At 42.7% G+C, this 21,731-nt stretch overlaps 1 protein-coding gene across 11 annotated transcripts in view; it reads right to left on the bottom strand.

Annotated features, from left to right (window-relative positions):
- LOC120374780 (sodium channel protein type 2 subunit alpha-like) overlaps positions 1-21,731 on the bottom strand; it is a 243,300-nt gene that overhangs the window by 57,117 nt on the left and 164,452 nt on the right. For 7 of the 11 annotated variants that reach the window (XM_039495004.1, XM_039495005.1, XM_039494999.1 and 4 more), the window contains 6 exons: positions 20,838-21,119; positions 10,366-10,419; positions 9,683-9,820; positions 5,290-5,394; positions 4,665-4,935; positions 460-4,218 (listed from right to left, as the gene is read on the bottom strand). In XM_039495004.1, coding sequence (XP_039350938.1) covers positions 3,035-4,218; positions 4,665-4,935; positions 5,290-5,394; positions 9,683-9,820; positions 10,366-10,419; positions 20,838-21,119 — 2,034 coding nt within the window. In that variant the 3' untranslated portion in view covers positions 460-3,034. Of the gene's footprint in view, positions 1-459; positions 4,219-4,664; positions 4,936-5,289; positions 5,395-9,682; positions 9,821-10,365; positions 10,420-20,837; positions 21,120-21,731 lie in introns of those variants that run through there. The other 4 variants (XR_005586242.1, XR_005586239.1, XR_005586240.1 and 1 more) reach the window with 1 other exon arrangement.

Genomic DNA, 21,731 nt, shown 5'->3' with positions numbered 1-21,731 from the left:
CGCTCTCCATTTTGAAAACTGATCATTTATATATAGATAGTGTTGGAGGCTGGAATCCTCTTTAAGTTCACAGAATGTGTCAAGCATGGGCATCAGCAGTACAAAAGTCCCCACATTGCACCACTACCTCAGGATAAAATGGTAATTAAAGTTACCATGCCCATTTAATTCTTGGACCACCTGCTACAACACCCTGAACAAGTTCCTCTTATTATTGTGTTGTGATGCTGTTTACTAAAAATTGAATTGAGACCACTAATTCTTTCCCATAATTTAAAAAATAATCAGATGGTAACAAGTTTCTATCAATACTGACTTAAGCTATATTGTAACTTGTGTTTTAAGGGTCAAAAGACCCCTTTGCCCCATCACTAAAGCCATTCCCCTTTAATTTTAATAGCAACCCATTTATTATTGTGTATTAATTTTACATAATAAAACACAGATTGAACAAGTACATATGATAAAAATGTAATCTTTATTCTTTTGTCTGGTTAGTAATGTATTTATGGGAAAACATTTTCTGGCATGCAGTTCATCAATACACTACACGTCGATAGTTTTAGTAAAAGAAGGAGTCTATGTTTAACTCCACCTTGTGTAAGAAACAAAAACATCCTGATGTGATGCATTATTCACTACTTGGTTCTTGTGAAAAAAAGATTGTGGATCCCATATTATACTTTAAACAGTTCTAGTGCATCATGAATCAACAAGAATAACAGTCTATATAAACAGACACTGTGAAAGATCAAGGATTCCATGAATAAGACTACCTCGAAACTTCAGATGCAGGCAGCGCTAGAAATTCAACCTATTTCTCCATTCTTTTTCCACATACAAGGAACAACCTACTCAGAAGCAAGTGAACTCTGGTCCCCATTTTATTTAAAATTATTTCATATTAAAATATGTGCAAGTATAATAATAAGCAGAAGCGTTCAACTACCTGTTCACTTCTTCATATCTTAAATTTCTTAATGAAAAAGAAGTAGGAATAGAAATGACCAAAAAAATGACTGACAACAAGTTGAGGATAACTGTAGCTGCTTATAGGTACAAAATGCTGAAAAATAAAGTGATTTTTAAAAATAATATAGTTTTTTTATAAAACTGTTTTCTAACCCCACATTTTCAACAAGTTAAACAGTTTACATGCCCTGTATAGTCCAATTATACACTGCATGATATATTTTTTAAAAATTAAATAAAAATAAGCTCTTAAATAGCAGCAAACTATTGCTTACTAACATGAAGAATGATGTCTGGTTGAACAATTTGTTTCACTTTTCCACTGACACATGGCTTCCCATATTAGACTTCCGAACTTTGGAAGGTGTAAGATACAGCAACAAGGCGTAAGATACAGATAAACATGCATCAGTGACAACCTTCAAATTATTTATAATAGTACAGAATATATCATATTACCTGTTGAAAGTTTGCACACTCGACTTATTAAGGTACATATTTAATGTAATAAATACTGTGGTCAGGTCATTATTTGCTTGCTCAAACATGTACCACTGTGTCAAACGATTTAAATATCAAAAGCCATTTCACTGACAAATTACAATGTCAGCCTTGCTGAGAACAGATGACATTTAAAAAATACTGCAGGATAAAGCAGAATAACTACACCTATTTGAACATTTCAGTGTTTAAGGAAGATTCATTTCATATTGCAGAACACTTGACAAAAACATATGGGGACCAAATTCTTCCCTGATTTACACCTTCCCTGCCGCGTCTCCCCTTTGCAACTCTAACAGGGTTGGGTTGTTGGCATAAGGTATAAAGCAAGGCAGTATTTGTCCCAAGGGTGCTTAACATTCCCATTGATCTGCACATGTTACTCCCTGTATCTTAAAGGGGTTTTACTCACGTGAATAAGAGAAGTAGAGACAGAATGTAGCTCCAGACCTTAGAGTAAAATATGGACTGCACTGTTGAAATGTAATAGTCTATATTAAAAGGCAAAAACCAACCCAACCAAACCAAAAAAATGACTGTTCCATTTTTGGGTATTCTTTTTGACTTTATATTTATTATTTTTCTGGATGTTTTAGTTCATGATAGTTAAAATACTTCAAAATTAAGAGCCAGCCTGAAATCTGGAAGTAGTTAGAACTCTGCTGCTCTTTGTGAGGTCATATGTTTCCATGCATGAGCTATAAGTACCGCATGCCTTCATGCAAATCACTTCAATCTGAACATGAGGGAGAATCAGAGTATAACAACTCACCAGATATAGACTTTAAAATAATAGGTAAAAAATGTTTTTTAAGAAAACCAAAAACTAAGTAACCAAAAAGAAAAAAGTGGAACTAATAAACGAATCAGCTCTCTGTGAGAATAACTACCCTCTTCCAAGGGCAGACTCCTCTACTGGTATTTATTGATGTCTTGCTTATATCTCCCATGGTCTTGTCATCTTTTTGTGATGATCGGATTTAGGTTTAAGGTCACAGGGGCAGGGACCTCGCTTTTTAATTAGCTTGTTAAGAACCATGCCACATAAATAGTATCTGACACTTGAATACTTGTGAAAGAGCACTTATCTCCTTTTCCCAACATAAAAGAACCACATATAAAAATCTGTGAATTAAAACAAATGACTGCACCAACAGAAATTTTAAAACTAGGACAAACATGGCCGTTTAAATGCAGAGAATGGATATAATTACGCCGCTGAAGTATTTGTTGTTAACACACACGCATTTTAAGAATTATAGATTTGCATCCTTTAATGTTCCTAACAGTCTGAGTAGCAATGTTGTGTCTCCTCTTCATCAGTACCAGCTGGTAATAATAATCTCTTGGCAAGGCTGTTACCCTACAGAGTCATAGTTCGATGACAAGGGGTCACTGTCTTGATATAGGCACTGACCTTAAAGGGTGTGTGTGTGTGTGCGCGTGTGTATGTGTAAAAGCTGTCACTTTGGCGTAGACCTCCTACAGGAGCCCTATTGACAGAAATGTCACTTTCTCAAGCTGTAAATGATTGGTGATGAATGGAATTCTTTGTTTCCTTTTACTTTTTACTTTCCCTGGTGTCCTTACTTTTGTCTTCTTTTTCTGAATTGTCTTTTTCATATTTGTCTTTGTCTGGCTTTGTTACACTATCGTAGGAAGGTGGAGAAGTTGTGGAGGGGGTCTTATCTGTTTTTTCTCCAGCTGAGTTTTCACTTAGCTTATCCAGAGTCATATCTTCTTTGATAGGCAGACCATGCTTTTCTTTGTGATACATTAATGAAACTTTTTTCAACATATGCTTTAAAAGGTAATGTCTGTAAGCTCGCTGAATAACAGTAGCGGACACTTCCTCTTGTTTTCGTTTTAATGTGGTGGTAATTGGTTCATAGGAGACTTTAGAAGGATTGGCCGCCATAAAACGATCTTCCATTTGTATTCGAAGTGCATCCATCTCATCACTTTCCCCCAAAACACGCTTTGTAAAAGCGAACAAGATGTCAAGGCAGTGAATTCTGTCACCACTTACCATGGGCAGATCCATTGCAATAAGCTGAAGAGTGTTTGGTTTTGCTATAAGAAGAGGAGGATCCAAAGAGGCTGCAAAATCAGATAGTTTACTGTATTCTATAAACTGGGTTGCATCTGGATCATACTTTTCCCAAACCTCATAGAACATCTCAAAGTCATCCTCACTCAAGGGCTCGGCACTTTCTTCCGTAGCAACACTGAAGTTCTCCAAAATAACAGCAATATACATGTTTACTACAACTAGAAATGAGATGATAATATAACTGACAAAAAAGAAAATCCCAACTGGAGGGTTACCACAGTCTCCTTTAACAGAGCTTCCTGGGTGAGGTTTATTGGGATCACAGTCCGGTTCTCCACTGTTAAGAATTGGTGACAGCAAACCATCCCAACCAGCTGATGTGGTAATTTCAAATAGGCAGAGCATGCTGTTGCCAAAAGTTTCAAAGTTGAACATGTCATCAATCCCACCTTCCTTCTTAACATAAGCAAAGTTGGACATTCCAAATATAGCATAGATAAACATGACCAGGAAAAGCAGGAGACCAATGTTAAACAAAGCAGGAAGAGACATCATCAAAGCAAAAAGCAGAGTGCGAATCCCTTTAGCACCCTTAATGAGACGCAGGATTCGACCTATTCTGGCGAGTCGGACAACTCTGAATAAGGTGGGGGACACAAAATACTCTTCAATCACCTTGTCTAAAAACATACCTGTAAACAAAACAAAACAATAGTCTGTTTTATAACAATTTAAATTTTCCATATCACAGAGCATAAATGAAGACAGGCCATATCTAGCCTTAGTAGAGATTCTGAATAGGGAGAGAGTTTTGCATAATAGCATCTATTAAAAGGCATTGCACAGGTACCATATTTGTTTTGGCACTTTTTATGGTGGGATATGAAAAAAATGGATATTAAAATTAATACTAAAGTACTAAGAAAGCCCATTTGCTGTTTCTGAGGTTGAGAATGGTAATGTACGGATTACTATAAATGCTCTAATGCATTTTTCCTGTTTACTGTAGAATCAGGGGAAGTGAAAGCTAAGTAACGGTCTATCTGATCTTGTAAATCTTCCATTGTTAAAACAAATTTTTATAACAAATGTTGCCCTTCCGTTCATTAGATTTCTTTTAAATGTAATTATTTCTTACCTACTATGGAGAGAATGACAACCACAAAATCAAAAATGTTCCAGCCTATGGTGAAGTAGTAATAACGGAGTGACATTAGTTTGAGGACACATTCTCCAGTGAAAAGGACAATAAAGACCATGTTAATCCAGTATAAAATACGTTTCATCTCATCACTCTGGTCATCAGTTTCTACCATCATTGTGACCATGTTGAGGCAGATAAGAATCATGATGCTGATATCAAATGCTTGTTTTGTTACAATATCAAACATCAAACCTTGGAATTTGTTCTGAAAAAAAGTGAAAAAGTAAGTTGGATTTTATTAAATCCCCCACTTGGTAAGGCAACTCCCATTTTTTCAAGTGCTGTGTATTTATACCTGCCTCTGTATTTTCCACTCCATGCATCTGATGAAGTGGGTTTTAGCCCTCAAAAGCTTATGCCCAAATAAATTTGTAAGTCCCTAAGGTGCTACAAGGACTCCTCGTTGTTTTTACTGATACAGACTAACACGGCTACCACTCTGAAACAGAAATATGCATACATTTCCATTTCCAACTATAACATCCAGAAATGTTTGACACTTAGCTTGCAATTGTGATTTGCTCCCAACAGATTAATGTAAGTTAATGTGCATTCTTACCGCTGGCCTAGGTATAGGTTTTTGTGGTTTCTTGGATCCCAGCTTTTTCATTGCATTGTAATATTTCTTCTGTTCTTCTGTCATGAAGATGTCTTGACCTCCAAGGTAAAGAAATGAAATAACTGGTTACAACCATGCCATTAGAGATATTATTTCTATATATGAACATAGAATTTACTATACAGGTATTCATTTTTTCAAAAGAAAAAATTCAGGGATCAAAATAGATTACATAGAACTGAATTCTTTAAGAGCATATGAAGTCTTGCTAGAAAAATGAGGCTGTTTAATGTTGGGGAGAATGGGTGAAAAAAACTGAGCTTTTAGCTAGCAGCATTCATTAAAAGAGCAGACAATTTAGAGATATTTGGCATCAATAAAAATGAAGTTGTGGTATGGCAACTCCATACTAAAGCAAAAAAGGAAACCACATGCAACTTTTTGGGCTACAGTTTGTAGTTGGAAAAAGTGCTACTGATAATATTCAGATACCACTGTAGATTGAAATTCTTTAAAAACTTCAAAAATAAAAGACTATTATCTCTTTATTTGGAACAAAATATAAAGGAAGTGTTTTAGTTGTTTCTTTCTCTGCTCTTTTTTTACCTCTTTGTTGTGTAATGGTAATTGGATTTTAATCGAATGATTGAAATGTGGGTTCAGGACTATTCACTGGATTTGCCTTTACCTTGGGTATGGTTGTTTTTCCACACTGAAGTTTTGATAGACAAACTAGTCTAATATACTTTTATAGATTTTATTAAAAGAATAAGCAAACAAATGTGAAGCTAAACATAAGTCACTGATTCACTTCTAGTTTATCTAAACTAATTAACAATAACACAACACAATAAAAAAAATAAAGGTTATAACTGAATTTTAACCTAAAGATAAATGGATTCATTTATCTGGCTTGCCAATTACAACAATAAGAGTGAGTCTACATGACACAGTTAGGGAGATAAAACAACATCGCTTAGGGCTGTGAAAAATTTCATGCAGTGTGCAATGTAATTAAGCTGACTTAACCCTCGGTGTAGACAGTTCTAGGCTGATGGAAGAATTCTTCTGTTGACCTAGCTACCACCTTTCAGAGAGCTGGATTTACTACCGCGATGGACGAAACCCCTTCTGTTGCTGTAGCGCAGGGGTCGGCAACCTACAGCATGCGTGCCACCTTTGGCACATGAGCCGATTGCCTGGCACGCGGCTGCCAGGCAGGGTCCCGGCCGCTGGCCCCACTCAGTGCGCGGTCGGCTGAGTGAATAGAACCCCAGGGCAGCAGAGGCTGAGCGGGGCCGGCGGCCGGGACCCCAGACCAGTGGCAAGCGCATCCCCCGGCTCCACCCTCACCACGCTCGGGTTCTGCGGCTCCCAGGAGTGTGAGCCGCTGGTCGTGGGGCTCTCAGCCTGCTGCGGGAGGGGCTGCGGCTCACATTCCTGGGCGCCGCAGAGCCCAAGCACGGCGAGGGGCGAGCCAGGGGGGCACATGGGGACTGCCGCCCGCATGCATCCACTGCAGGAGCCCCCCCCCGGGGGTGGGGGCACCAGGCAGGCGTGTCCCCCCCACCTCCCTCCTCACTGCGCTTGGGTTCTGCAGCTCCCGGAAGTGTGAGCCACCGCCACCACTGCCCCTCTTGCAGCTCCTCCCTCCCGCTGCCTCAGCACTCCACGTGGAGTTTTGCCTCCACATGGAGCCAGTGTCTGACCGGGATGGGCCTGGTAAGGGGAGTGCGGGGGGCAGTCAGGGAGGAGGAGGAGAAGGAAGGTTGGATGGGTCGGGAGTTCTGGGGGTCCTGTCAGGGGATGGGGAGTGGTTGGATGGGGCGTGGGAGTCCCCAGGTGTCTGTCTGCGGCAGGGGTGTGGATAAGGGTTGGGGCTGTCAGGGGACAGGTAGGGGGTAGGGTCCTGGGGGGGGGCAGTTAGGGTGGGGGGGTCTCAGGAGGAGGCAGTCAGGGGACAAGGAGCAGGGTGGGGGGATTGGGGGATCTGACCGGGGCAATCAGGGTCGGAAGTGGGAGGGAGTGGATGGGGGCGGGGCTAGGGAAGGGCTCTCGCCTTCTTTTTGATTGTTGAAATATGGTAACCCTAGGCAAGGGGGAAGCCAGGGGGCACATGGGGGCTGGTGCCCGCATACATCCACTCTAGCCTGCAGGAGCCCCTGGGGGGGTGGTCCCAGCCTGGGCAGGAGGGAGGGGTGCAGCTGCTCCCCGCTAGTGACGCTGCCGCCTTTGCAGGGCAGCTGCCCCCCTGCACCGTGCCGGCTTCTCCATGGCTGGGGCTCACTGCTGCCGCAAGTGGGATGCTCTGGCTCTCCAGTGCCTCCGGTAAGCAGCTCCTCCCTGCCGAGCTGCTGCAGCGGCCCAAGCCCTGCAAAGCCAGTGAGTGGACTCAGGGCGGGGGCCACCTGGGTGCGGTGGGAAGGGATCGTGGGGGGGCTGTGCACCGTCCAGGGAAGTTCAGAGGGTGGGGAGGGGAGAACCTGGTCTGGGGAGCAGCCCCTGGGCATGGCTGGCCCCTGGGCACGGCTGGCCCCTGGGGTCTATAAAGGCTCATTAGGATTTGCCCCTCAATGAACTGATGTGCAAGGGGGGGGGCGCAAGGTGGAAGTTTCGCCTAGGGCGCAAAATATCCTTGCACCGGCCCTGCCCCGGGCGTGCGTGCACCCCAGGTTAAGAACCACTGCACTAAACTGATAAGATCAGCATTTTAATTTAATTTTAAATGAAGCTTCTTAAACGTTTTAAAAAAACTTGTTTACTTTACATACAACAATAGTTTATAGACTTATAGAGAGAGACCTTCTAAAAACTTTAAAATGTATTACCTGCATGCGAAACCTTACATTAGCGTGAATAAATGAAGACTCGGCACACCACTTCTGCAAGGTTGCTGACCCCTGCTGTAGTGTATACAGTACAGTGCTGCAGCTGGTGCCATTATGGATTTTCTATTATAGACATGCCCTCAGTAATTAAATCAGCTTGCAAGGTTAACACAAGGAAGAATTACTTTAATACTTCAAAGGAATGTAAGAAGGAAAACTGTTCCTTTAATATAATTGGTTGGGCCAAGAATCTGCAAAAGCAGAAGCTAATTCTTGCCTTTGCTTTAAAAAAGTACAACTCTTAGAATGATTTCTTTGCAGCTTGCCACTTTGGCACAGGCCGGCAATGCCTCCAGCATCTGCACACTAACCCAACAACTGAAATGAGACCAAAATATTACAACCCAAAGAAGACTACAACACAGATACTAGAAGGGACTGACATGCACCAATGCCTGAGGCCCTCACAGTGGCAGGGAAATGATTACATCAGATATGCCCAGATAATCCTGCACCCACATGCTACAGAGGAAGGCAAAAAATCCCCCAGCATCACTGCCAATCTGACCTGGGGAAAATTCCTTCCTGACCTGACATATAGTGATCCTGAGCATGTGAGCAAGAAACAGCCAGCCAAAAAAAATGTTCAGCTTTGTATCAACAGCAAACTTCATTAGCGCACTCCTGCTTTTAGTGCTAAGATCAGGAATAAAAATATTGAATAAATTGGTCCCAAGACCAATCCTTGGGGAACTCTTCAAAGGCTAATTAGGGGATCCAACATGTTGACCATGGTTCAACATGGACCAATCATTTGGTTTCTCAATCTGAGGTTGCAACAGAAGATTCCAGTCCGAAGAGAATGTTTTCTTGCAAAATCTATTAGTGACAACAAGCAGATGTTCCTTTATTTAGGGGACACTGAGGGTATGTCTACACGGCAATTAAAAACTTGCTTGGGCTGGCCCACATGCTCTAAGGCCCTATAAGGTGGGAGGGTCCCAGAGCTTGGGCTACAGCCTGAGCCAGGAAGTCTACAATGCAATTAAACAGCCTCACAGCCTGAGCTCCTGAGCCCAAGTTAGCTGAAATGGCCTAACCGTGGGTTTCTAATTGCAGTGTAGACATACCCTAAGAGACCCATGTGAGAAGGAGCTGGTATCAGATGTCAGTCTAATGATACAAGGTCCATTCTAACTTTGCTAAATACGATTAACTGTTCATCAGCAATTACTCTTTCATACATTTTCACTCACTCCTTATGACAATTAGTCAGAATAACTTTGGGTGGGGGTGACCAGGGAAAGTACATGGTCTGCTCTAGTGCCCTTTCACCTAGAGTCAAAAGCTGCTTTAACATTTATCAATATTAAACTTTATTTAATAATTGATCAAATAAAGTTATCCAGGCCCCGATTCAAATATGGCCCATGTTCCCTACAACTATTATGAGAGAGTTCAGATAATTATTTTCATCCCTTATAAAAGTTAATCACTTGATGTTTAAATCATTTCTTTTACATTCAGCTCTTTCTGATATAGTGATGAAATGCTAGAATACTTATCTTCTTTTTTTGTTGGTTGAAGTTGTCTATGATGACACCAATGAAAAGGTTCAAAGTGAAGAATGCCCCAAAGATGATAAAGATGACAAAGTAAAAATACATATACAGGCTTTCTTCATACTTGGGCTGCTTGCCTACCTACAAAACAAGGAGAAATAGCAAAACGTCAGCACTAAATAATAAGAGACCAATTGTCTGAAGAGGATGTTTCTAATGCCTCCTAAAATTCTGCAATTATTTGTGTGTTTCAGTGGACACCAGGTACACAAAGCAGGTAAATGCATACGTGACAGTTGGTACATTAAAATGTAGGTTGTCTGTGCACACTTGCAAAGTCATCTTTGAAAACTGGATGCAGAGTGTCAAACTTCATTAACAAAAAAGAAAGAAAGCCAGGAAATTTGGCCATTCTGGAGCAGTATTTAAGCATTCTTTGTTAGCCTTTGTTAATCTATTTTTATTTAGTTAGTAATACTTATTGTAAATAACTACTGTAAGAAAGCAAGTTGCTCCATCTGAAATGTGCACTTAATTACTTTATAAATTTAATTTGTATACAACATTTGCCATGTTTTAAGCTTTCCTTTTCACTGCCAGTCAAGTTAGATATTAAAGAAGTGTTATGTATACCTTAGAGTCTACCCACTCTAAACAAATAAACTTAGAATATGTACTGTACTTACATCCGTGGAATCAACAGCTGCATACATGATATCCGTCCATCCTTTAAATGTAGCCTATGAAAAGGCAATGTGTTAAAATTCTGTGTCAAGCTTCAGGTCAAAGAAAATGTGAAATATTTTATAATCATATTCTTATGAAAGAAAGGCCCCAATTTCCCACACCATGTATTTGCATATTCATAGAATAAAAGTACTTAAAGTATAACAGTGAGAATTTTTTTTGCCACAAATTTTTTGAGCAAAATTTTTTTTTAAAAAATGCAGCTATGGCAACACTGAAACATTTCACAAATTCATGTCAGTTTTGACAGATTATTTCAAAGAAAATTTTAAAAAAAACCAAAATGTTACATTTTGACATTTTCTAAATGAAATGTTTCAATTTTTCCATCTGAAACAACTTTTCATTTTAAAATCTCCTTTAATTTTATTTCACATAAAAATGTTTTTAAAATCTCAAAATCAAAATGAAATGTTTTGTTCAACACAAATGATTTTTTCTTCAAAATTTTTGATTCTCCAAAAATAATAATAAAAAAATTTTTGATTTGACCCCACTTTACTTTTTAAAAAAGAAAATCAGACTTGCCAGTGAACCAACGAATCACTTACTTGCACGGTTCTACTTAGTATCTTGGAAAGAAATGAGTATATAATTCACAAATTAATTCAGCTGCCTTTTTTTTGACCACAGAATACCCCTGAACAAATTCTGATTTTCCTGGATGTGTTAATTATTTGAATTATTATGCAAACTCTTCAAAAGTCCATAGATGGGCTGAGTTCTGGTCAACATCTGAGCTAATCAGTCATACAGCTAACTGACATGGTAACGTTTCTGTTTCCATTTTCTGACTGTTACAAACATCAGAAAGGATTTCACAGACCACTGTGGCTTTGAATTTCTCAGGGAGAGGACTAGAACAGCTTACAAAGAAAAAGCAGAAAATAAGCTGGCCTGGGAAATGTTATGTATTTAAAACTTTTCATTTTGGGGGCACACGGGCTTTGTTCTAGGCATTGTTCCTAGGGGGAAAAAAACTAACATTTATTGGCTAAAGACAGACAAATTTTAATTTAATTTTCTCTTATCACATTCATACAAAGAAATTCCTATTTTGAGAGGCTGTAGTCAGATTCCTGTAATAGCTCCTTCTGCCTCTGCTCTGGAAACAAATTTATCACTCTGTAATTGTGCAGACATGGCCCTCTTATCCTGGATAAAATAACTGAACTGCATTTACTGATGTCTGTAATTTTCTGTCTAGCAAACAAAAGTTTTGTATATGTATGTGCCTCATGATGGGCATTTTGAGATTCCTATAGTAGCCACTCTGCCAGGGTTCAGGACAGTGGTGTTGGGAATGACAGGTTGTTTCCTTTAGGTGTGTTAATGTTGCAACAGCATCCAATAACTAACTTCCTTTTTCTGGTCATCAGCATTCACAGTAAATAAGGCAAATAGTTACACAAACAGTGAAGGGGAAAAATCCCATAACCCATGATTTAGGCACCATATAAATGCAAGGGAATCATCCTAACATGGACACACAGTATGATGTCACCATAGAGAAAAGTTTGGTTTTTTGCGGGGTGGAAGGGGCAAAAAATCTGGCAAAAACAGTCAGGCAGGGAGTTTTACAGATGATCTGATGCAAGTTGTTGCCCAGTCACAGAATGGTGCACAGGTTGACAGTATATGTGAAAAAGGAGTTGGATTTATATAGAGATAATACATTTCATGGTTCGTCTTCTGAGATAAAAATGATGTTCCTCCAATCTTATTCTCTAGGATTGGAGGAAAGGGAACCCTGTGGTGAGTCATAGGATCATAGAATCATAGAATATCAGGGTTGGAAGGGACCTCAGGAAGTCATCTGGTCCAACCTCCTGCTCAAAGCAGGACCAATTCCCAACTAAATCATCCCAGCCAGGGCTTTGTCAAGCCTGACCTTAAAAACCTCTAAGGAAGGAGATTCCACCACCTCCCTAGGTAACACATTCCAGTGCTTCACCTCCTAGTGAAAAAGTTTTTCCTAATATCCAACCTAAACCTCCCCCACTGCAACTTGAGACCATTACTTCTTGTTCTGTCATCAGGTACCACTGAGAACAGTCTAGATCCATCCTCTTTGGAACCCCCTTTCAGGTAGTTGAAAGCAGTTATCAAATCCCGCCTCATTCTTCTCTTCTGCAAACTAAACAATCCTAGTTCCCTCAGCCTCTCCTCATAGGTCATGTGCTCCAGCCCCCAATCATTTTTGTTGCCCTCCGCTGGACTCTTTCCAATTTTTCCACATCCTTCTTGTAGTGTGGGACCCAAACTGGACACAGTACTCCAGACGAGGCCTCACCAATGTCGAATAGAGGGGAATGATCACGTCCCTCGATCTGCTGGCAAATGCCCCTACTTATACAGCCCAAAATGCCATTAGCCTTCTTGGCAACAAGGGCACGCTGTTGACTCATATCCAGGGGCGGCTCTAGGAATTCCGCCGCCCCAAGCAGGGCGGTGCACCGTGAGGGGTGCTCTGGCGGTCGCCGGTCCCGCGGCTCCGGGGGACCTCTTGCAGACGTGCCTGCGGAGGGTCCGCTGGTCCCACGGCTCTGGAGGACCTCCCGCAGGCATGCCTGCGGATGCTCCACCGAAGCCGCGGGACCAGCGGCCCCTCCGCAGGCACATCTGCGGGAGGTCCGCCGGAGCCGCCTGCCGCCCTCCCGGCAAAATGCCGCCCCAAGCACGCGCTTGGGTCTGGAGCCGGCCCTGCTCATATCCAGCTTCTCGTCCACTGTAACCCCTAAGTCCTTTTCTGCAGAACTGCTTCCTAGCCATTCGGTTCCTAGTCTGTAACAGTGAATGGGATTCTTCCGTCCTAAGTGCAGGACTCTGCACTTGTCCTTGTTGAAACTCATCAGGTTTCTTTTCGCCCAGTCCTCTAATTTGTCTAGGTCCCTTTGTCTATCCCTACCCTCCAGCGTATCTACTACTCCTCCGAGTTTAGTGTCATCCGCAAACTTGCTGAGAGTGCACTCCATGCCATCTTCCAGATCATTAATGAAGATATTGAACAAAACCGGCCCCAGGACTGACCCTTGGAGCACTCCGCTTGAAACCAGCTGCCAACTAGACATGGAGCCATTGATCACTACCCACTGAGCCTGACGATCTAGCCAGCTTTCTATCCACCTTATAGTCCATTTATCCAATCCATACTTCTTTAACTTGCCAGCAAGAATACTGCGGGAGACCGTATCAAAAGCTTTGCTAAAGTCAAGAAATAACACATCCACTGCTTTCCCCTCATCCACAGACCCAGTTATCTCCTCACAGAAGGCAATTAGGTTAGTCAGGCATGACTTGCCCTTGGTGAATCCATGCTGACTGTTCCTGATCACTTTCCTCTCCTCTAAGTGCTTCAGAATTGATTCCTTGAGGACCTGCTCCATTATTCTTCCAGGGACTGAGGTGAAGCTGACTGGCCTGTAGTTCCCCAGATCTTCCTCCTTCCCTTTTTTAAAGATGGGCACTACGTTAGCCTTTTTCCAGTCATCTGGGATCTCCCCCGTTCACCATGGGTTTTCAAAGATAATGGCCAATGGTTCTGCAATCACATCCACCAACTCCTTTAGCACCCTCAGATGCAGTGCATCCGGCACCACGGACTTGTGCTCGTCCAATTTTTCTAAATAATCCCGAACCACTTCTTTCTCCACAGAGTGCTGGTCACCTTCTCCCCATACTGTGCTGCCCAGAGCAGCAGTCTGGGAGCTGATCTTGTTTGTGAAGACAGAAGCAAAAAAATCATTGAGTACATTAACTTTTTCCACATCCTCTGTCACTAGGTTGCCTCTCTCATTCAGTAAGGGGCCCACACTTTCCTTGACTTTCTTGTTGCCAACATACCTGAAGAAACTCTTCTTGTTACTCTTAACATCTCTTGCTAGCTGCAACTCCAAGTGTGATTTGGCCTTCCTGATTTCACTCCTGCATGCCTGAGCAATATTTTTATACTCCTCCCTGGTCATTTGTCCAATCTTCCACTTCTTGTAAGCTTCATTTTTGCGTTTAAGATCAGCAAGGATTTCACTGTTAAGCCAAGCTGGACCGTATTCTGCTGCTCTCCTTTCTTCCTTGCGTCAAGATCCTGAACTTGATCATCTCATGGTCACTGCCTCCCAGGTTCCCATCCACTTTTGCTTCTGCTACTAATTCTTCTCTGTTTGTAAGCAGCAGGTCAAGAAGAGCTCTGCCCCTAGTTGGTTCCTCCAGCACTTGGACCAGGAAATTGTCTCCCACACTTTCCAAAAACTTCCTGGATTGTCTGTGCACTGCTGTATTGCTTTACCAGCAGATATGAGGGTGATTAAAGTCTCCCTTGAGAACCAGGGCCTACGATCTAGTAACTTCTGCTAATTGCCGGAAGAAAGCCTTGTCCACCTCATCCCCATGGTCTGGTGGTCTATAGCAGACTCCCACCATGACATCTCCCTTGTTGCTCACACTTCTAAACTTAATCCAGAGACTCTCAGGTTTTTCTGCAGTTTCATACCGGAGCTCTGAGCACTCATACTGCTCTCTTACATACAATGCAACTCCCCCACCTTTTCAGCCCTGCCTGTCCTTCCTGAACAATTTATATCCATCCATGACAGTACTCCAGTCATGTGAGTTATCCCACCAAGTCTCTGTTATTCCAATCATATCATAGTTCCTTGACTGTGCCAGGACTTCCAGTTCTCCCTGCTTGTTTCTCATGCTTCTTGCATTTGTGTATAGGCACTTAAGATAACTCACTGATTGTCCCACTTTCTCAGTCTGAGACAGGAGTCCTCCCCTCGTGCACCCTCCTGCTCGTGCTTCCTCCCGGTATCCCATTTCCTCACTTACCTCAGGGCTTTGGTCTCCTTCCTCTGGTGAACCTAGTTTAAAGCCCTCCTCACCAGGTTAGCCAGCCTGCTTGCAAAGATGCTCTTCCTTCTCTTCGTTAGGTGGAGCCCATCTCTGCTTAGCACTCTTCCTTCTTGGAACACCATCCCGTGGTCGAAGAATCCAAAGCCTTCTCTCCGACACCACCTGCGTAGCCATTCGTTGACTTCCACAATTCGACGATCTCTACCCAGGCCTTTTCCCTGCACAAGGAGGATGGACGAGACCACCACTTGTGCTTCAAACTCCTTTATCCTTCTTCCCAGAGCCACGTAGTCTGCAGTGATCCGCTCAAGGTCATTCTTGGCAGTATCATTGGTGCCCACATGTAGAAGCAGGAAGGGGTAGCGATCCGAGGGTTTGATGAGTCTTAGCAGTCTCTCCATCACATCGTGAATCCTAGCTCCTGGCAAGCAGCAGACCTCTCGATTTTCTTGGTTGGGGTGGCAGATAGATCACTCAGTCCCCCTGAGGCGGGAATCTCCAACCACCACCACCCTCCTCCTTCTCTTGGGAGCGGCGGTCGTGGAATCCCCATCCAATTTATCATAGGACAAATTGTAATAACGAGCAGGAAAGAGATTGACATAGTATGATGCTAACATTTTACTTCCACAGTGTCCAAAAAAAAAATATTCAAGAGATGGAATATGGTGCTCAGTGAGAAATGCATTAGAATGAAATAGGATAGGCCACAGGGACCAGAAGAGATTATGGAGCCTCCCAGGGTACCACTGTTTCCATTACTTCACGTAGGCAATCAGAAGTACAAAGTACAGCATCTGATAAACAACAAAGGAAGAAACCATGGTTGTGGAACTATTTTTCCACTGACATCAACTGTCCAACCAGTGCAACATTTTTGTGTCATGCAAACAACACAAAGCACAATTGCTGCAATATATATGCTAGTCAGAAAAGCCACAGTGCACGGCAACATAGGAAGGCTTCCCTCCACCTGAACTAATAGCCATGTAGTGGGTAAGGACAAGTGCCTCCACTTAAGAGGCAGCAGAGTAGCCACAGTGCCAGAAAGAACAGCTCAACCTCAGCAGGTACAGTGTCTTCACATGAGGAACTGCCTCAGAACACTGGACAAGATGGACCATTGTTCTGTCTCTGACAGCAGCTAGCACTACGTGCTTCAAGGGAAGGCATGAGAAACTGATGAACAATTATGGAATAACCTAGGACAAATTTCTTTCTAATCCCATCAGCTAGTGGTTGTCTTGTGCTCTGAACAACCAGGTTTATATCTGTTATATTCTGTAACCCACTTATCCATAATCCTTTCCTATCAAGCTCTTGGCCCTTAATATTATCTTGCAGTAATGAGTTCCACTGATTATTTATGAAAATGACTAAATGAGCTATATTGCACTGAATTGGTTTTGTACTCTAAGAAAAGATAAATAGAAGCCTCAAATAATTTCTCTATATCATTAATTATTCTGTATATTTTTATCCTAGTCCCCTCGTCCCTAAACTAAACAGTCCCAATTTTCCTCCTCCTCCTCCTCACATGGAAGTATTTCCATGCTTCTAGTCTAGGGGTCGGCAACCTATGGCACACATGCCAAAGACGGCATGCAAGCCGATTTGTAATGGCACGCTGCTGTGTGCCGGGGTCCGGCTCAGCCCACTGCCGAACCCCAGCAGCGGGCTGAGCCAAACCCCGGCAGGCAGCAGCGTGCCATTAAAAATGTTGCCTGACCCAGCCTGCTCTTCTCCGCCCCCCGCCTACTGCTCTCTCTGGCGGGGGCAGGGGGCAGAAGCAAGCTTGGTCCTGCCGGCTGCTGCTGTAGGGCAGGCTCCGCCGGCAGCCAAGCTTCCCCCTCTCCCCCCAGTGTGCTTCGTCGAGCCCCACCTCCTCTCCCTCCCTGCCGCCGATGGCCTTTGCAAGGGAGGGGAGGGGAGAAGAGCAGCCTCATCGCCCTTGCTGCTCAGACTGGTAAGGAGGCAGGGAAGGGAGGCAGGAGCATGGCCTTGGGGAAGAGGAGTAGGAGCGGGGTGTATCCCTCCAGCCCCCTGCTGTGAGCCACTCAGGCCAGGGGGCTGGGAGAACCCCTCTGATCCCAGCCTACCTCCCCCAGCCCTCTGCCCTGAGCCCAGCAACCCCTTGCACCCCAGCCCCCTGCATCCCCCCCCCCGACGCCATCCCTGACTCCTGCACCTTCCACACATACCCAGCCCCCCACACCCCATGTCCTGACTCCTGCACCCCCTCTCATGCCCCCAGCCCTCTGCCCTGACTCCTGCACCCTCCACACATACCCAGCCCTCTCACATCTCCTGCCCTGACTCCTGCACTCCCCACACCCCCTGCCCTGACACCCCACACATACCCAGTCCCCCCTCACACCCCATTCCCTGACTCTTGCACCCCCACATCCCCATCCCCCCACCCAGAGCACCAAATGGGAGCTCCTGCACCCCCCCGCCACATTCCTACCTGCACCCCTTGCACCAAATGGGAGCTGCCCAGGTACGCACTCCACACACAAACCTCCTGCCCCAACCCTGAGCCCTCTCCCTCATTCTAGCTCCTGGCCAGACCCTGTACCCCAATCCCCAGCCTGCTCCTTCACCCCCAGCCCTGTGCTCAGTGCACCCCCACCCTTAGCTCAGTGCAGAGAGAGGAAGAGAATGGGCCAGAACCAGGGAGAAGGTAGGTACCCACTGTATGTGGGCAGGGCTGGGACCCCAGACTGGCAAGGGGCCGGCAGCCAGAACCCCAGACTGGCAGCAGGCTGAGCGGGGCCGGCAGCCGGGACCCTGGCTAGCAGGAGCCAGCGGATGGAACCCCAGACCGGCAGCGGGATGAGCAGCTCGCCTGCTGCTGGTGTGAGGTGCTAGCCCCTCTCAGCCCACCACCGGTCTGGGGTTCTGGCTGCCAGCCCCTTGCCAGTCTGGGGTCCCAGCCGCCGGCCCCGCTCAGCCCGTTGCCAACCTGGGGTTCCGGCCGCAGGCCCCGCTCAGCCCACTGTTGGCTTAGGTGAACGGAACCCCAGGCTGGGAGCAGGCTGAGCAGGCCAGTGGCTTGAGATCAGCATTTTAGTTTAATTTTAAATGAAGCTTCTTAAACATTTTGAAAACCTTGTTTACTTTACCTACAACAGTAGTTTAGTTATATTATATATCGACTTATAGAGAGAAACCTAAAAAATGTTAAAATGTATTACTGGCATGCAGAACCTTAAATTAAAGTGAATAAATGAAGACTCAGCACACCGCTTCTGAAAGGTTGCTGACCCCTGTTCTAGTCATTTTCAAACCCCCCCCCCCCCCCGATGCTGCTTCTTTGGTCAGATGGGGTCACCAGGATGGAACATTGGAACTGAGCATTCCAACTAAGGCTGGGCAAGACATCATTTTCTATCCCTTTCTTTATGCATCTTAATATTTCATTTTTAAGACCACCACTGGGAAATGAACAGTTTTTTTCCATTCAGCCACAGTGATGCCCAGGTTTTCTTCCTGGGCAGTCACAGTTATTTTATATCTAGCAATGTGTGCAAGCAATTCAAATAATTCTTTCTGATGTGTATTATCTTGCACACTGGACACAAAAACCAAGTACTGAGATAATTTAAGAGGGGCACGATATACTGCAATCCAAAGCCCTTTTGTTGAGTGTATACTGTGCAAAGATGTTGGGATTTGACTTGTTCCCTCTACTTTCCTTAAAAAAGAAGTCTTTCAAAAGCAAATGGTATGCAATTTTCCAATGAAAAAGGATGTGGCAGAGTTCTATGAAGCAGTGAATGCTTCAGTATTGCATGCCCTTTGGAGCTACAATGGCAAGAGAGGTCCACCCGAGCACAGGCTTTTGGCTCAGTTAATAAACCACTAATCATATCCCTATTAGCACAAACTGCCTCTGTCCTAGAAGCAACTGTGGCATGTGTCAGTATACGGCCACCATGCCTGGGTGGAGAAATGGGCTTGTCAGAAGAGAGCTGTTGATGAGCTCCTCCCTTCCTCCTGGGTTCTTCACTGGCACCTTCTTATTGCATTTAGCCTCTATTTAGTTGAAGTGATTCTGTGATGTGAAGTCATTTTCAGTTAACATAAATGTGAAAAAACATTACTCAAATGGTCAAAGACAATCAAGGTGTGACCAGGGCTGATGCAAGTTGAGTTAATTCAAATAAATATTCATGAGAAATTATTGTCTGGCATTTGCCCATCTCTTCTGTTAATAATTACTTATTAGATATGTTAAAAATGGTACTTTAAGAAAAAAGAAACAGAAACATGAAATCAATGAAACTGTCCCCCCCAAAATACTGTAATCTCTACTACATAAATAACAATATTGGGTAAAAACAAACCATACAAAAATGTGTAATTTTTTTAACTTTACTAGAAACAACATGTAGTATGTTGACATGGTGAATATATGTGGAATTCATATTCAAATACACATTTGAACCACAGTGCATATAACAGAGGCGGGCACACCCATATAATCCAGAATAGATAATTTATGCAATTGCCTAACCCTCTTTAACATTAAGTGCTGGTTTCTCCCAAGAGCAATCACAAAGGTAGCCTGCCATCAGAGGACTACCAGCCTACCAGAGTCTGAAAGAGAATAAGTAGAGTGTGCTTATGCACACAAATGTTTTCCCAGAAGCAGCTTGCCAAGTGAACCTGATTAGAAATGCATGTTCCTGTCCTAATTGGTTTCATTCTATAGATGGTCTGCTAGGAAAATACTTGTGCTCAGAATCATGACACTAATTAGTTCTTTTGAACCTGCTGGCCTAGAGTTAAACAAAATCCCCCCAAAACATGGGTAATGGTTGGAAAGCAACTGAACTGAAGAAAAACTAGGAGACAGCATACAACATGGAGAAAGAGGAAGGTGGTTTAAAACCCTCTTACTTGATCTCTACTTTTAAATCACTGAATTTATCCTCCTCCTCATTTTCTTCCTCTGAAAAATGGGCAAGGTCTTTTAGTTTGCTCACTGGGCTAGCATGGTAAAAATCACATTTGTCTATGCCCTGCACAGTTAGATAGGGTAAGTAAAAAACAAAACAAAACAACAAAACCTCAGGTACATTTTTATTTTACCTTTACTCTGTGGCATTGGAATATTTTAGTGAAATCTGCATAGATTTGGGATGAACTTGCAAGAGTCCTCTCTTTTTCATTCTATATATTCTGGCTGATAGTAAACACCTCTCCTCTTCCAAAGTTTACACATGAGCTTGCCAAATTGATACCAAATACCAATATTAATCTGCTTGCATGGAAGAGCATCAAAAAGATAATTAAGCAAGCCACCTATTAATCCCTGATAAAGGTCCAGAATGTCTGCTTTGGAACTACATTTTTGTAATCTCCATGGTAATCATAAAAACAGTTTCCTTCTCCAAGACTCGCACATTTTAATATATTTAATGCACTAACAATTTTCACCAATAGATTATTCATGACTTTAGGGCTAAAATGAAAATTAAGGAATCCAACTTTGCTTCTATAAACTATAGACAGGGAATTAAACAATATAAATATATACAGAATTGTCACTTACTATTTGAAGCAGAGAAAGATAGCCAGCTCCAACATTATCAAAGTTTACTTTCACATTTTTCCACAGGACATCTTCATGGCTTTTCATAAAATCCTCACATTCAGTTTTATTCTCAATCTTTTCTTTTGGAAAAGGGTTACCACTTGTAGTGTTAACACAGGAGAAGAACTTGCCAGCAAACAAATTTACTCCCATTATGCTGAAAATTAGCCAGAATATAAGACAAACCAGAAGAACATTCATAATAGATGGTATTGCTCCTAAAAGGGCATTCACAACCACCTAATAAAGAAATACAGGGGAGAAAAGCTTGTAAAAATTTTTATAGCAGCAAAGTAATTAGGCATTCTTCTAAAAAGGCTAACGGCAAAAATATTTTATTCCAAAATGTAGTTACAAATTATCTTATTTTTCAAATACTTATTACAAAACACACAATGAATCGACATGAAAAAAGGTGAAGACTAAAATGTCAAGATGAAAAATAAGAATTATTTTTTTTAAAAAGTGGCAAGATGTAATCATAAAATGTGTACGCTAAGGGAAAAAAGAAATACATGTTAAAGAAATACAACATTCAAATTAATAAATTTGACAAATCATTACTGATGAATATAAACAATGACTGATGATAAGGACTGATTGATCTATAGATCTTTGCAAACAGTACAGAGGTTGACAAAATTAGGACTTCAAGAATTGTAAAACACATAATACCTTTACAGTATATTTATTCATACATTACTATTTTACTTACTGAAGACAACCCTGTCACAGAAATAGACCACTTTGTATTATATGTTCATTTGGATTATTAGAGTACCTTTCAAGCACCACTTATAATAATCTTGTTAGGTCTTTCAAATTAAAATATGATTTTATTTCAGTGTATAT

This window comes from Mauremys reevesii, linkage group 11, assembly GCF_016161935.1.
Source record: "Mauremys reevesii isolate NIE-2019 linkage group 11, ASM1616193v1, whole genome shotgun sequence".
NCBI classification, from domain to species: domain Eukaryota; kingdom Metazoa; phylum Chordata; order Testudines; family Geoemydidae; genus Mauremys; species Mauremys reevesii.
Note: the sequence above shows the minus strand (reverse complement) of the source record. Positions and strands in the feature narration are given on the sequence as shown.